Source organism: Cetorhinus maximus, chromosome 9 (genome assembly GCF_964194155.1).
Source record: "Cetorhinus maximus chromosome 9, sCetMax3.hap1.1, whole genome shotgun sequence".
In the NCBI taxonomy this organism is placed as follows: Eukaryota; Metazoa; Chordata; class Chondrichthyes; order Lamniformes; family Cetorhinidae; genus Cetorhinus; species Cetorhinus maximus.
This window is the reverse complement of record NC_135887.1, coordinates 127,186,828-127,202,378: the sequence shown is the minus strand read 5'-3', so window position 1 is coordinate 127,202,378 and position 15,551 is coordinate 127,186,828. Positions and strand designations below refer to the sequence as shown.

Sequence of the window (15,551 nt, the reverse complement as noted above, 5' to 3'; positions counted from 1 at the left end):
TCTTCCCTCGTTACACCCTCCCCCCAACACCTTTGTTCCTCCATCCTTCCAACCTCACCCCGCTCCCATGTACACCTCGCTGTCCCAGTCAAACCTAGACCTTCCTCTCCCACCCCCCCATCTGATACAACTTCCGCTTGCCCCACCAACCCCCCCTCACCGGACGAAGCAGCCCATGGCCAAGACCATGATGTCCAGAAGCAGACCCCTGACATGAATGGAGACCTCCCACCTTCTGTGAACTGCTTCGCAGCAGAGCCATGTCCATGAGAATCCACCCAGCATGTGATGCATGTGTTCCTCCAGGCTCTGGTGGCTGTAGGGCTCCAGCATCGTCTGCTCCTTGGATGTCCACAAGTGAGCAAGGTCCTAACGCTAAGTCCCAACTTCTGCACGTCACACTCGCCAAGACTTGTTCTGGACCGGCGTGTTTTCCCGCTGGCATAGGTGATAAATTTGACGTTGTGGGGCTGATTCTGGCAAGCAGGGCTCATAATTAGATGCAAATGTATTAAAATGAAGTTCCCAACGTGGAGAGGCAGGAAAGACGGCCTGCCAATGATGGGTGGAGCGGACGATCACAAACTGTTTCCATGACACCGTGGAACCGATTTTTGACCTTCTCGCCATATTGTCCACTCATGCCCGCCATGATGCCCACACCAAAGGGGATGGAAAATTCTAGCCAATGTTTTCTCTGGGGAGCAGCCATTTCAACAAACGTAAAGGTTGTCTGGGCTCTGAGCCATAATGATACCCATTATGTATAGTTGGCTGTGAGCCCAGACATCAATTAGATTAGCAAAACACAAGTTACTTTATTTCAAAGCTTTTCTTTTGTACATTCCACTATACACTATAGGGTTCGTCAGTGCAAGAAAGTGTGCAGTGGGTCAATGGACATGCAAGTGTCATAGCTTGACATAGGGGGCATGAGGCTGCATAGGGGATGGATGGAAGGGCAGAGCTTGGCACAGGGAACATGAGGGGCTATCGGGGCGGGTCGAAGGGGAGAGCTTGGCATGGGGACATGAGGGGCATAGATGTTGGGTGGATGGGCAGAGCATGGCACGGGGGCCTGTGTGGCCACAAGAAGTTGGTGGGCGGCATGAGGTGGCATGGATGGGGCATGGGGACTGTTTGGAAGATGAAGGGAATGTGAAGGGCAAGGGACGGAGGGCCTTTGTGTTGTTATTTTAACTGGGACAAAGGGCCAAGGTGGCCTGTTTAAATAGCCTGCCTCCGTACTTGGCAACCTCTGCGGCTGCCTCTGCAAATCTTCCCCGTTCAGCTGGCCCAACCCTAGCCTGCAACCTCCCCCACACGCCCAGCATCAAAGATCCAGTCTTGGCTGGCGCTTTCTCCAGAGACAGGTGAGCCAAGCCAGGAATTTTCCCGATTCCCCCTACCCACCTCAAAGTTGAAAATCCAGACCGTAGTCTCAGTAAGAGCAACCATGAAACCCTTGTCAATTGTCATAAAAACTTATCTGGTTCACCAGTGCCCTTTAGGGAAGGAAATCTGCCATCCTCACCTGGTCTGGCCTACATGTGACTCCAGACCCACAGTACTGTAGTTGACTCTTAACTGCGCTGTGAAATGGCTTAGCAAGCCATTCAGTTCAAGGGCAATCAAGGATGGGCAACAAATTCTGGCATTACCAGCAATGCCCACATCCGATTAGAGAACCAAAAAAAACAATCTATCACCATCTCACTCTCAGGCAGAGCATTCCAGATCCTAACTACTCACTGCGTATAAAAGTTATGTCTCATGTTGCCGTTGCTTCTTTTGCCAGTCGCAAAACCAGTGTCCTCTGGCTCTCGATTCTTCTACCAATGGGAGCATTTTTACCCTATCTACTCTGTCCAGACCCCTCATGAATTCCAGCCTTGTTCTCTTCTCTGAGACCCTCTAACATCTTCTGCTTCGAGTGGTTACCCATTCTCCCCTTAAAAAATAAAATGATCTCTGCCTCAACTACTTTCTGTGGCAAAATGTTCCAGGCTCTTAACAATTCTGTAAAAATATTCTCCTAACCTACCTCCTCACTCTCAATAATAATTTGAAATCAAAGACCCCTCCTTAATGGCCCCAAATACAGGAAATAGTTTTCCTAATTCAGCCCATCAAAAATCCATTAATTCACCCATCGAACTGTAAGCCAATAAGCAGGCATTACCTTCAAGAGAAAGACAATGGGGAAAGCTGGTAGAAAACAGAGAGTGAATTGTAACTTAATTGTACATTTTAAGAATACAGAGTTGTGTTACAAAAATAAAGCTGTGCCCAAGGTTTTATTACTGTAATATTCGCATGTGTTCCAGTATTGCAGGATGAATAATACAAACCAACAATACTGGACTGACTCAGGGAAATAGAAATTTACCAAGATCTGCTGCCAATCTCAGAATTTAACAAAAATATCAACAATTATACATTCAGAATTGAGCTAGAATGAGACTGGAGATGAATACCGTGAGACAGTTTGCAGTCTCAGCAGGGCATGTACACCCTCCGTGAATGTAGGAAGAAAGGCAAATTGCACAAAACATTGAAATCGTTTTGATGTGACTGTTGAACTGGAGTGCAGTGAAAATGTTTTTCAGATCCAAGCAATTTGTACTATCGGTGCAGCTTGCCAAAGAGGCTTGTGGATTATTAGAAGGATGAACAAATATAAAAAAAGGAGAAATGAAGGAAGAGAGAGAGAGAAAGAAAGAAAGGATGAAAGCGACAGAGAACGTAAAAGGAAAAGCTTACATTTAAATAGTGTTGTTCATCTCCTCAGGACATCCCAAAGAGGTTCACAGTCAATGAATTATTATTGTTAAACAAACAAATCTGGCAGCTAATTTGAACACAGCAAGGTTCCACCAACAGTTATACAACAAACAATGAATTAATCTGCTTTTGGTGATATTAATTGAAGCATAAAATGTGGGCAAAACAGGGGGACGGTTTATCTTCAAGTAGTGCCATAAAATTTTTCATTTCCACGTTGATAGGTAGAAAGCATCTCAAGTGAATTTCTCATCAAAAAGGCAGCATCTGTGACAATACAACATGTCCTCAACATGTTCAATTATTTTATGTTTGATTATGTGGGTCTGTTTATTATTGATGCCCACTGTGCTTGATTAGTTAAGCCTGGATGATTCAGAGAAATTTAAACTAACTGTAGAAGTTGCTGTAATCCAAGAGCTAGAAGCATGGAGTAGACATTTTAAAATCTCTTGTAAATAAAGTTCCTACACCCATAGAAATGTGTATGTCATTTCTGCATAGCTCTGAGCTACAAAATAGACAAGACAGCTTAAACAGTATATATTTCACCACATTTCTACTTCTCTTTAGTTCTGAAGAAGAGTCGTGTGGACTCGAAACGTTAACTCTGTCCTTCTCTCCACAGATGCTGTCAGACTTGCTGAGTTTTTCCAGAAATTTTTGTTTTTGTTTCAGATTTCCAGCATCCGCAGTATTTTGCTTTTTACCTTACTGAAGTGTCAGCTTAGACTATATTCTCAAATCGTGGAATGTGACTTGAACCTGCAACCTACTGACTCAATGACAAAAGTGTTACCACTGAGTCAAGGTTACACTTAATAGGAATTTAAATGAGAGGGCTACTTGAAGTCAAGTTCAAATACAATCAAACTGGTGCATATATGCCTTTTGATTCTCTTACACCTACACATTAACTGACACGTTGCTGCCATTTATGTGACACCACAACAGCAACCAGGGTTGATCCCACCAGAATACAGTATGACTTTAACATCACATTCTCTTTCGCAAGAGGACAGAAATGATTGAGCTGATAAAGCTATGAGAAAACAGTATTGTCCTTTTCCCTCAGAGGAAAACCCTACAAGCTAATTATTCTCAATGCATAAACTTGAAATTATTGTTATAGGTAGTATTTGAACCTAAAGAAATCACGATATATACATGCACGATACAGATAGGTACACAGCTTAGTAATCGCAGAATCACAGAATTGCTACAGCATAGAAGGCGGCCATTCGGCCAGTCATATCTGCACTGGCCCGCCGAATGAGTTGTGCACCTAATGCCACTTCCCTACCTTCTCCCCATAACCCTGCACATTCTTCACTTTCAGATAAAAATCCAATTCCCTCTTGAATACCTGCCTCCATCACACTCTCAGGCAGCACATTCCAGATCTTAACCACTTGTGCATGATAAGGTTTCTTCTCATGTCTCCATTGCTTCTTTTGCCAATTAACTTAAATCTGTGCACCCGCCCACCACCACGCCCACAACCCCGTGCCCCCCATTCTCTATTCTTCCACCAGTGGGAACAGTTTTTCCCTATCTATTCTGTAATAATGCTTACACAATAGTCACTAACAATTTGTGCTTTGTCCAAGCATGGCGACCCCTTATTAGCTATATTTACCTTTAAAACATATATTGGAAATGCAACAGAATGTTTTCAGTTTATTTTTCATTGCCCCTACTATCAGTATAATGGATCTAACCATAAGTACCTCAGAGAGGGGAAACAGGTCAGTGATACAACCCTTGGTAGCACTTAATGCAAAAGTGCTTTTAGAGGTGAATAAATTACTTTGAGCTATATTTTTCTATTGGGGTTTACACAGATTAGCATCAGCAATAATGTTTTTCTGACAGTAAACAGGAGGCGGCCAATTTCCCAAGAATTAGGACTTTTCAAGCTTACTCTTCAAGCTTAATGCTGTTGTCAGTAAGAGCCAAACAAGAACACAACATGGTGAAATTTCAGTGCTTCCACCTCTACGAGGATTTCTATATTTACAGCAACTTGCACTAAATAGGGGAAGATTTTGATAAATCTGCTCTCTCACGACCAGAATACCAATCCTCCTCTCTTCCTATTCCAGCTATTTGTTAAATAAGTCTGGCTTGAACCACCCTGTCTAAAAGTCCGATCCAGTTGCCCAATGTCATCAGAATAAAGTACTTCTTGGCATCTGTCTTAAATTTGCAGTTCACAACTTGAATCAATATATTTTTCTCCTTCTGTCAAGACGTAGTTAACAGTATTACTTCAGTTATATTATCTCTATTCCATTAAAGTTCTTATTTTACCTCTAATTTTACCTACTGCCACTGTCCCCTCTAAGACATGACCTTTCAAGAGAGATTGTGATGTTTGTGTTTAATGCTTATGCTTTTTGGTAAATGGACGTTTTAGGACATTTTAGTTAAAAAGAATTGTGATATAAAACCTGCCAGTAGGGTGTGCTAAGTCCCAGATGTATTGCCCCCTGGTGGAGAATAAGGAATAAAGGAATCTTCCATCTTTCAAACAGGAAATTGGGGTTCAGAAGCAGATAGCTGTGTGTACATTCTCAATTGTTAAGAAGTGACAAAACACTTCAGAGATTAACTCCTTTACTTTACATGTCAGTTCTCTGAGTTCTTTCCTTGTTTACAGGGAGCAAAAGCATTGATCTGGGATATAGTGGCTCCCCTGTGTCAACTCACCTGGAAATACTGCCGCCAGAGACAAAAATAGGAGACAACCTCATTTCGGCACGTGGCAGGACCCTGGGCTGGCATGTTGCCAGTAGCAGCCAATTAAGAGGCCGACACCGGGGCTGCCGTCCAATTGAGGGTGGTGACCCACCTCCTAGAGCCTCCGGCCCAATCAGAAGGCCTGCAGCTCAGTAGCCTTGGCAGCACCATCGCTAGCAGTAACCATTACTGAGGCTGCAGCTCCAGGATGAGGCCGCATCAATAGCGAGGTGCCTTTGTAGATTTGGTTCATTTTGGGATATAGCCAGGGCCAGGCAGAAAGGCCCTGATCACGGGGTGGGGGGGGGGGTACCACTGCCATGGACATGGCCATTGCTGCCAGGGGGCCCCTGAACTGCCCAAAAGGGGACTGGCTCCCCTCCTGATAGCTTCCCCTGCTGTATCACCAGCCCTCCCGCCTCCTAGCCTGTGTCCAATGGGCTGAGAAAATTCAGCCCCAGACATTCCACTTGAAGCCTGATTGAGCAACACCATGGACTTCTGCATAGACCCTAGAGATTTGAATTCACCTAATTTGGTTAAGAGAACCCAGCATCCTATTTGAACTCTTTATTGCTGCTTCATGGCATTCAGGCATTCTAAGCAGCAAGTCCTAACACTGTAAGACTCTTTCAGCCTCCCATTCGATTCACAGGGTACTCTTGCTTCATATTACTTCTGACATAGTTCAATAGAAAAGTTACAGCACAGAAGGAGGCCATTCAGCCCATCTTGTCCATGCCAGCCCGAGGACACCCAGGTGCCCTTTCTAATCCCACCTTCCTGCACCCGGCCCATAGCCCTGCAGTTTACAGCACTTTAGGTGCAGATCCAGGTACTTTTTAAAAAGCGTTTAGAGTTTCTGCCTCTACCACCAACTTGGGCAGCGAATTCTAGACACCCACTGCCCTCTGTGTAAAAAAGTTCTTCTTCATGTCCCCCCTACACCTTCTGGCACTTATCTTGAACCTATGTCCTCTGGTTCTAGAATTCTCCACCAAGGGAAACAATTTTATCCTGTCCACTCTATCTATTCCCCTCATAATTTTGTGCACCTCAATCAAGTCACCTCTCAGCCTTCTTTTGTTCTAAGGAAAATAACCCCAACCTATCCAATCTCTCCTCGTAGCTACACATTTCTAACCCTGGCAACATTCTTGTAAACCTCCTCTGCACTCTCTCCAGAGCTATTACGTCCTTCCTGTAATGTGGTGACCAGAACTGCACACAATACTCCAGTTGTGGCCTCACCAGTGTTTTATACAATTATACATGCAGCACTTTGTATTGGTCTGAAGTTGATTTGCAAACCGCAAATTCTAATGAACTACCTTTTGTAAGATACTGTCTATCTTCTCAGTCTATAGCTTGGTTACATGCAGCAATTTAACCAGCATGCACGACTATCAAAATTGAGGGCTTTTGTGGGCTAGGAACTTACTGAACCCACTGCTCCAATGCTGGGAAACCTCCATTATATTTTCCCCCATGACTTAGTTTCCCTTCCAATTCTCCTCTGCTTCCTTCCCTCTAGGTAACAAGTAAGCCATATACTCGGCAATGTGGAAAATTGCCCAGGTATGTCCTGTACACAAAAAGCAGGACAAATCCAACCCAGCCAATTACCGTCCTATCAGTCTACACTTGATCTTCAGTAAAGTAATGGAAGGTGTCATCAACAGTGCTATCAAGCGGCACTTGCTTAGCAATAACCTGCTCACTTATGCCCAGTTTGGGTTCCGTCAGGGCCACTCAGCTCCTGACCTCTTTACAGCCTTGGTTCAAACATAGATAAAAGAACTGAACTCCCGAGGTGAGGTGAGAGTGACTGCCCTTGACATCAAGGCAGCATTTGACAGAGTGTGGCATCAAGGAGCCCTAGCAAAACTGCAGTCAATGGGAATCTGGGGGGAACCTCTTCGCTGGTTGGAGTCATATCTGGCACAAAGGAAGATGGTTATGGTTTTTGGAGGTCAGTCATCTCAGCTCCAGGATATCACTGAAGGAGTTCCTCAGGGTAGTGTCCTCAGCCCAACCATCTTCAGCTGCTTCATCAATGCCCTTCCTTCCATCTTAAGGTCAGAAGTGCACTGATGATTGCACAATGTTCAGCACCATTCACAACTACTTGGATACTGAAGAAGACTATGTCCAAATGCAGCAAGACCTGGACAATATCCATGCTTGGGCTGACAAGTGGCAAGTAATATTCATGCCACACAAATGTCAGGCAATGGCCATCTCCAACAAGAGAGAATCCAACCATCGCCCCTTGATGTTCAATGGCATTACCATCACTGAATCTCCCTCTACCAACATCCTCGGGTTACCATTGACCAAAAACTGAAGTGGACTACCCATATAAATACTGTGGCTACAAGAGCAGGTCAGAGGCTAGGAATAGTGCGATGAGTAGCTCACCTCCTGACTCCCCAAAGCCTGTCCATCATCTACAAGGCACAAGTCAGGAATGTAATGGAGTATTCCCCACTTGCCTGGATGAGTGCAGCTCCCACAACACTCAAGAAGCTTGACACCATCCAGGACAAAGCAGCCCGCTTGATTGACAAACATTCACTCCCTCCACCACCGATGCACAGTAGTAGCAGTGTGTATCATCTATATGATGCACTGCAGGGATTCACCAAGGCTCCTTTGACAGCACCTTCCAAACACACGACCACCACCATCTAGAAGGACAAGGGCAGCAGATAGATGGGAACACCACCACCTACAAGTTCCCCTCCAAGTTACTCACCATCCTGACTTGGAAATATATCGCCGTTCCTTCACTGTCACTAGGTTAAAATCCTGGAACTCCCTTCCTAACAGCACTGTGGGTATACCCACATCACATGGACTGCAGCAGTTCAAGAAGGTAGCTCACCACCACCTTCTCAAGGGCAACTAGGGATGGGCAATAAATGCTGGCCCAGCCAGCGAAGCCCACATCCCGTGAATGAATTTTTAAAAATATGCCTTTGCTGTCAAGGGATATGGAGCAAAGGTTGGTAAATGGGATTGAGGTACAGATCAGCCATTATCTGATGGAGCTGCAATATAAGCTCAAAGCGCCGAATGGCCTCTGCTCCTGTTTTACCACTGTAATCTCCCATGAGGTATTTTATCAAAGAGCTTTTGGCACTCCAGGTCCAATATGTCATGTGACTCTTCTCGCTGCTTCCCCCCGACACGGACCCCCACCCTCTCTAACCTTCCTGACTACTTAAGTCAGGCTGTCTGCAGTTAATAGGTTGAGGCTTTGTCACCTTTTTTCGATATGGGAACAAATTTGTTCATTTCCAGTCTGTTGGATCCTTGCCTGGCCTTCACCAACTCCTTGAAAATAACAGCTACCGTTTCACAAATTGCATCCCTTGTTTCGTGAAATACCCCGAACTATAGTTAATATACAAGAAATTAACAGCAAAGAAACTGGTTGTTCAGCCCAACAGGTCCACAGTGATGTGTATGTTCCACACCAGCCTTCTCCTACTCTACTTCATCTCACCCTATCAGTGAATCCTTCTATCCATTTCTTCCTCATGTACTTATATAGCTTCTTCTTAATTGCATCTACACCTCAACTATCCAGAGGAATTCATTGATTTTCGCTCCCTTCAGCCCATCTCTGCTTCACTAACATCAAAAGCCTGGAAAACAAATAACATGCTTTTGATACTGGATAGCATATTGTTAGCTTTCTCCCAGATTAGAAAGAAATCATCCAAGCAGTTGTTATTTAACATCCTGTTCAACAAGATATTTCCCTAAAGGTTTTGAACTTCTTTCCTGACTATCTTTTGATGTGTAGTACTGGAATATTTTTTTTTTTTGGCATTCTCTTTTGCATCTGCTGCTGTGCCCTTTCCTAATTCTGTTTCAGTATCTTATTTTTGATCTGATTCCATACAGCTTGATGCTCAACCCAACTGTCCTCTCCCTTTTAGCCACAAGCTTCATTTACTTTGGTTTCTCTAATCTCCCTCTAAATTGACCGTTGATCCAATTTGGAGCATTTTTATTGGCCAAATCACGGTACCATGGTCACTATCATCCAGCAGTTCAGCTACTTCTACTCCCGAATCAGGTCAGATGCAGGGACTAGGGTGAAATCTAACAGCCCCTCCCGCTGGCAGGATTTCCCAGTCCCGCCGAAGTCAATGGGCTTTCGAACGGATTGCTCACATTTTACAGTCCCGCCCCTGCCACGACAGAGCGTAAAGCTCCACCCCAAGTCTACAAGAATCCATCTGCCTCTTAAAAGCTCTCTTGATGCACCAAGTCAGGGAGCTGGCACACACGAGGTCAGAGTGCTTCACAAATGTGTGCATTTTCTGTTGGGCTGGTTGACGACACTATCAGCACCAGATTTATGTTTGCGGTATTTTTTTTTTTACTTACAGCAAGAAATGAAGAGCTATCCTGCTCATTTTAACCTGCGAGTCTGCAGTTATGTTGCCTTGGGCCCTTTCTCGAACACATCTACCCACTGAAATACAAAGCTCCCCAGGATGCGAGCTCAACTACTTTAATTTCCCAAATGTCACCCAAATAAAATAACCTTCCCCCATTTGTTCTTGGAATCCTTCACAAATTCGTCCTGAGTTAACCATCTGTTCAATTCCACAGCATCAACATTCCCAGTTACCAATAGTTACCAAAAGCTGTTTAATTTCAAATATTTCTGACAATCATGTAGGCTGTGCCCCCTCAGCCTCTCTATATTTGTTACTTAAGTGATATATATGCCCAATATCATCTGTAAAGCAATGTAATATCCAAAATACAACAGCAGGTGCAATCAAAATAGTCATAAGTTGGTAGTTATGCAGGAAGCATATTTAGTGGCTAAAATTTACTTCCAAAAATACAAGGTCTTAACAACAATCTTGTCGTTGTGTGGCACGATGACAAGCTTGCAATCCATTGAAGGTAAGGAATAGTAGAGAAAGCAAAACACAAAGCAGAATCAAAAGAAATAGTCAGAAAGCATTTGCACTTCTTAGCATCTTGCCCACAATCTTCACATTTACAAAATGGAGGCTTCAAGTGATAACTAGTCCTCGAACGTATGACCCTTTTTTTATATGGTAGCTTTATTATTTGTGTCTCTTTTACAACCTGCAACATAGTTAGTGTAAAAACGAAAGAATTGTGCCTAATTGGTAAAGCAAGTGTGAAACACCGCAAAATGACCAAGGTGCTATCAGCTTCCTTACTTACGTCGACATTCTTTGCAGCATTTGCCCACTCTGTACACTGGCCGAAAATCTGGTGGGCAGTTTAGAGGAGGACATGTAACGCGCCTGCACTCAATGGCTCCATTCTGAATTAAAGAGAAAAGACAACGATCAGGAATCAACTTTTACTTCTTAATGGCTCAATATGAGTTTATCCAACAAGCAACTGAGCATTACAGACCCAAAGGACTCAAGTTCTCTCAACCTTGTGTGCTGACTTAGTTGATCTATGCTAGGGAAGTGATAGGAACCTCTACAATTAACCTCAAAACATCTGGAAAATTAAGTCTGGGTTCCTGTCCCCAATCTATCCAACAACTCGGACTGTAAATGCGTGGAGGGGCAATGAATAAGGAAAGGATTGACTTCAGTTGTGATATTAGCTTCTCTTTCTATTCCCACCCACCATACCGCCAAAATAGTCGGGTGGTTTGCTGACTCTCCATGTTAATGAACAATTGGAACTTGAGCAGGGTGCCCATTGAAGTGAATAATTAAGGGTTAATTGAGCATGTTTACAAAGCAATTGACCCCAATATTATGCTGCCCACAACATAACAGGGCTGGCACGGGCAGGCAGTTGGCAACCTATTTTTCAAAAAAGTTTTTAAAAGGGTGGGAAGGAATGGGGAGGGTACTATCTTTTGGGGGGGGGGGGTGCCCTTTGCATCCCTGGGGGGCACACCTTGAAGAGAGTAACCCCCTTCCTTCCTCCCCACCTGCACTGCAAAACCCACACGCCCATTCACCCCCTCCCTAACGTGCCCGATCCCTCCCTGCCCTATACCCTTGTCTTACCTGAGTCCAGGATCCAATGGGGTCTACATCCTGGGCTTGCTTGCAGTCCCAGCAATGCCCACTACTGAGCTCTGGCACTGCTGGGGCTGCAAGAGCTGCCGGCTACTCTGATTGGCCAGCAGCCCAAAAGGGCGGGGCTTCTTCCCAGTGAGGGACTGAAGTCCCACACTTTCCTTGTTGTTGCAGCCTGCAGCGTGTAATTGCTGCAGGACAGGCTTTTTTTCCCAATCGGTCAGTGCATCTGCCCTCCCCAACCCACCCCGTAAGATCCAATCCCATATCTACATATCTACTACTGTTGTTCAAGAACTAATCCCATAATTATGTTCTAAACATTTTAGGCAAATTATCACAACCATGTGGCTCATTTAAGTAGTTTTACGAAATCTATTAAAATGTAAACATAATCCAAAAATTTACAGATTAGACAGGTTTTATAGACAGTTGGGTTTTGGGTGCATGTTTCCTGGTGTTCAATGCTTGTACTTACTGCAATTCTTGCATTTCGTGACCCTGGTTTATGTAATGTAGAGGTTAAAACATTATATACAGTTAGAATCTTGGATTTGTTTTTTCTCTAGTACTGTGCCTGGTTCAGGTTCTGTAGTTTTGGCAGTACTGCACAATTTACATAATTTGACTGCAATCAACCTTAATATTAGATGCCAGTGCAGTCTGATTTCAAATTATCAAACTGGTCTCTTTTGGTGCCAGGAGGCAAGTGGAAAGATCAAAAGTTCCCTCTGGCATGAGATCAGGCATCAGATTTCATTCTGTGCATCATGTTGATATGAAACCAGATCAGAGAGATGTGCTGTATCTGGCCAACGGAAAAGTAGGAACAAAGGGGGAAAGTGGGCATTCAGTGCAAACATCTGTACCACTCAAACGACAACTACATTTCACATCTAGAACAAGGGACATGCACAATCAAACAGCGCTGAGTGTCACAATAACTTCAGAGATACGTACGGGTGGAGGGGACAGTGAAGCTGAAGCATTACCAGAGCACAGCAGTGCAATGCCATAGCTAATGAAAATGGAGCCAGGAAGCAAAGTGTCCAAGGAAAAGAAAGCAGATGGGACTGGCATATAAATGGAAATGCAACTAGGATGAAGCATGATCCTCAAGCTACACTGACCAAGCAGAGAACAGCAACCTAAATGCAACTACACATTTATCGAGTTTCAGTGGTTCTCGATCAGAGGAGAATCACTATTCTGTTGAAGTGACTTGCCTGTCATTTTTTGGATCCATAAAGTCAAAATGGCTACTCATATGATTAGTTCTGGCTCATGTCCAGGTGGCAGGACTGAACCAACCTTTTATTAACGGCATGTGGGAAATATAAACAACAGCTATTTTCTTTTCAATGATATTGGAGGAAACGGTAACTGCAGCTACTTATATCATTAAAGGACTGGGTAAAGTTATCACTGATAAATATTTATCCTCCTCTGTTTACTTAATTTAAATCTACACAGGTTATTATCCTCCACCAGTGTCTTTGCACATCAGTATTAACCTTCACTAACGCTAGTGGACTGGTGCCATATGTGTCGCACCATTCTGTATCATCAGACTTTGATGGTCCAGTAAGTTGCCATTTTCTGAGACTGACACCTATTACCCGACCCAGGACTGAACAACGATGGAGCAGCTGCTATAAAAACAAAAAACTACTGCGGATGCTGGAAATCCAAAACAAAAACAGAATTACCTGGAAAAACTCAGCAGGTCTGGCAGCATCGGTGGAGAAGAAAAGAGTCGACGTTTCGAGTCCTCACGACCCTTCAACAGAACTGTTCTGTTGAAGGGTCGTGAGGACTCGAAACGTCGACTCTTTTCTTCTCCACCGACGCTGCCAGACCTGCTGAGTTTTTCCAGGTAATTCTGTTTTTGTTATGGAGCAGCTGCCTTCACTTCAAATTGGTGGGTCCTTAATATCATGGTCAACATTTCCTAACAAAATTATTTTTCCTCACATACAGGAAAATAAAGCATTTGAAAGCGGGGGTCCATTTAAGATTTAATCTGAGTGGGGAAGACGCAGCAACCTATCTGAGTGAAAGTAGGCTGGAAGTCATCAGGAAGGACTAAGAGGTGCAATATGTCAGTCAGAAACTTTGCATTGTGAGCCTAAGAGGAACAGTGGTGCTCATGTGGCCAGAGCAAGGGAAGCTGCACTCGCCCGGCCTTGAACTCCTTCCTCTCACTGACCCTCTTACGAGACCCTCCTGAAACCACCACCAACACCTGGAAGCCACAGCCAGGCCTGTCTTCGCCCATAACTGTAGCAGTCTGCAGCTGCTCCACACCCTTATCCAGTTCTAGGGGAGTAATGAAGCCCCGATTAAAATGGCCAAAGGCTCCTACCGCCCTTTGTTCACTGTGGCTGGGTCAAAATCCTGGAACTCCCTTCCTAACAGCACTGTGGGTGCACCTACAATACAAGGACTGCAGTGGTTCAAGAAGCTAGCTCACCACCAGCTTCTCAAGGACAATTAGGAATGGGCAATAAATGCTGGTTTATCCACGTCCTGTGAACAAATGAAAAAAACTTATGGACAGGAAATTAGCACACTGGTGTGGGTTCCCACCAGAAACCTGCTCTTAGTTAAAATCCCTTCCTGCTCCCTCCCGTCCCCAATACTGCATTTCACATGGTTAATTCTGTTCATCCTTCGCAAAGAGAAAGAAAAAGGCAATTAAGACCTCACACACTTTAAAGCCCTACCAAGCTCCAGACATTTTGACAGCAATCTCTCCATGAACCACGAACCTTGCAGGTGCAGTTTTTGCACTTTTCAACCCACGATTCCATGCTGCGATACACTTTTCTGTTCACTTGACAAGTCTTCTCACAGTAACAGCTCTCCAGTTCATTCAGCCTGGCCTCTGCATAGTTTAACTACAACAGAAAGGTTCACAGTGAAATTAGGTAGCATTTCATGGAATCAACAGCACAAAAGAAAGAGTCATTGAGCCCAACATGTCTGAGGCAGCGTTCAAAATGCACACACCCTACTTCATCTCACCAGATAGGAACAAACTTCTATTCTTTTCTTTCTTTGTGTAAGAACGTATTAATGCTACTGGCCTCAACCATTGCTCGTGCTAGTGAGTTCCACATTAGGAACGTAGGCGCAGGAGTAAGCCATTTAACTCCTCGGGCCTGTGATCAATGATGTTATGGCTGGTCTGCAACCAAATTCCATGGCCCATATCTATTAACATTGGATAACAAAAATCTGTCAATTTCACATTTTAAAATTTATAAGTGATCTACCATCAATTGTCATTTGCAAAAGAGAATTCCAAACTTCTACCGCTCTTTGAGTGTAGAAGTCTTCCCTCGGTCAAGATTTTGTTGGGCCAACTGGGGTCTCGCTCACCGGTTGGAGAGCCGGCGGGGAATATCCCCATCAGTTCTCTGGGGAAGTCCGATGGAATCAAATGCCATTCAGGCACTTAAGTAGCCACCAACGGGCCTGCCCCATGATTGAGGTCCCCAAAGGGAGAAGTCCCATCCAATCAGAGGCTGGCAGCCAATTAGAGACTGGCAGGCCTTCACTGCCGTCATGCCAGTAGGAGCAGTGGCTGCTGACAGCAATGCACCTACCAGCAGCCCAGGATCATCGTGAGACCCCAGGCCTAAGGTGAGTGAGGGCAGGATAATGAGGGACTCTTCTAGACGCCCCCCCCCCCCCCCCCCACCCATGAGGGCACCGACAAACCTGACAGGTTTTGCTGGGTGATTTTTTGGAAAGCTGTACAGCCTCAAACAGACACAAATAAGACCAGTCACACAACAGGAGGCTATATTTGGATTGGACACTGTTAATTTAGCAGGATAACTCATGTTAAAATTGGTCCTGCAAAGTCAACAGATGGTAGCCTCCAATACTTGTCCTCTTTCCATTATTTGTGCGCAAAATGGCATTGAAGTAGTTTGGCAGGACTCACATTTAGAACATTTCTAC

At 44.4% G+C, this 15,551-nt stretch overlaps 1 protein-coding gene across 3 annotated transcripts in view; it reads right to left on the bottom strand.

Annotated features, from left to right (window-relative positions):
- Positions 1-15,551, bottom strand: part of LOC144685008 (protein kinase C-binding protein NELL1-like) — an 814,339-nt gene that overhangs the window by 650,980 nt on the left and 147,808 nt on the right. For all 3 annotated transcript variants that reach the window (XM_078549518.1, XM_078549520.1, XM_078549521.1), the window contains 2 exons: positions 14,351-14,479; positions 10,753-10,855 (listed from right to left, as the gene is read on the bottom strand). In XM_078549518.1, coding sequence (XP_078405644.1) covers positions 10,753-10,855; positions 14,351-14,479 — 232 coding nt within the window. The remainder of the gene's footprint in view (positions 1-10,752; positions 10,856-14,350; positions 14,480-15,551) is intronic.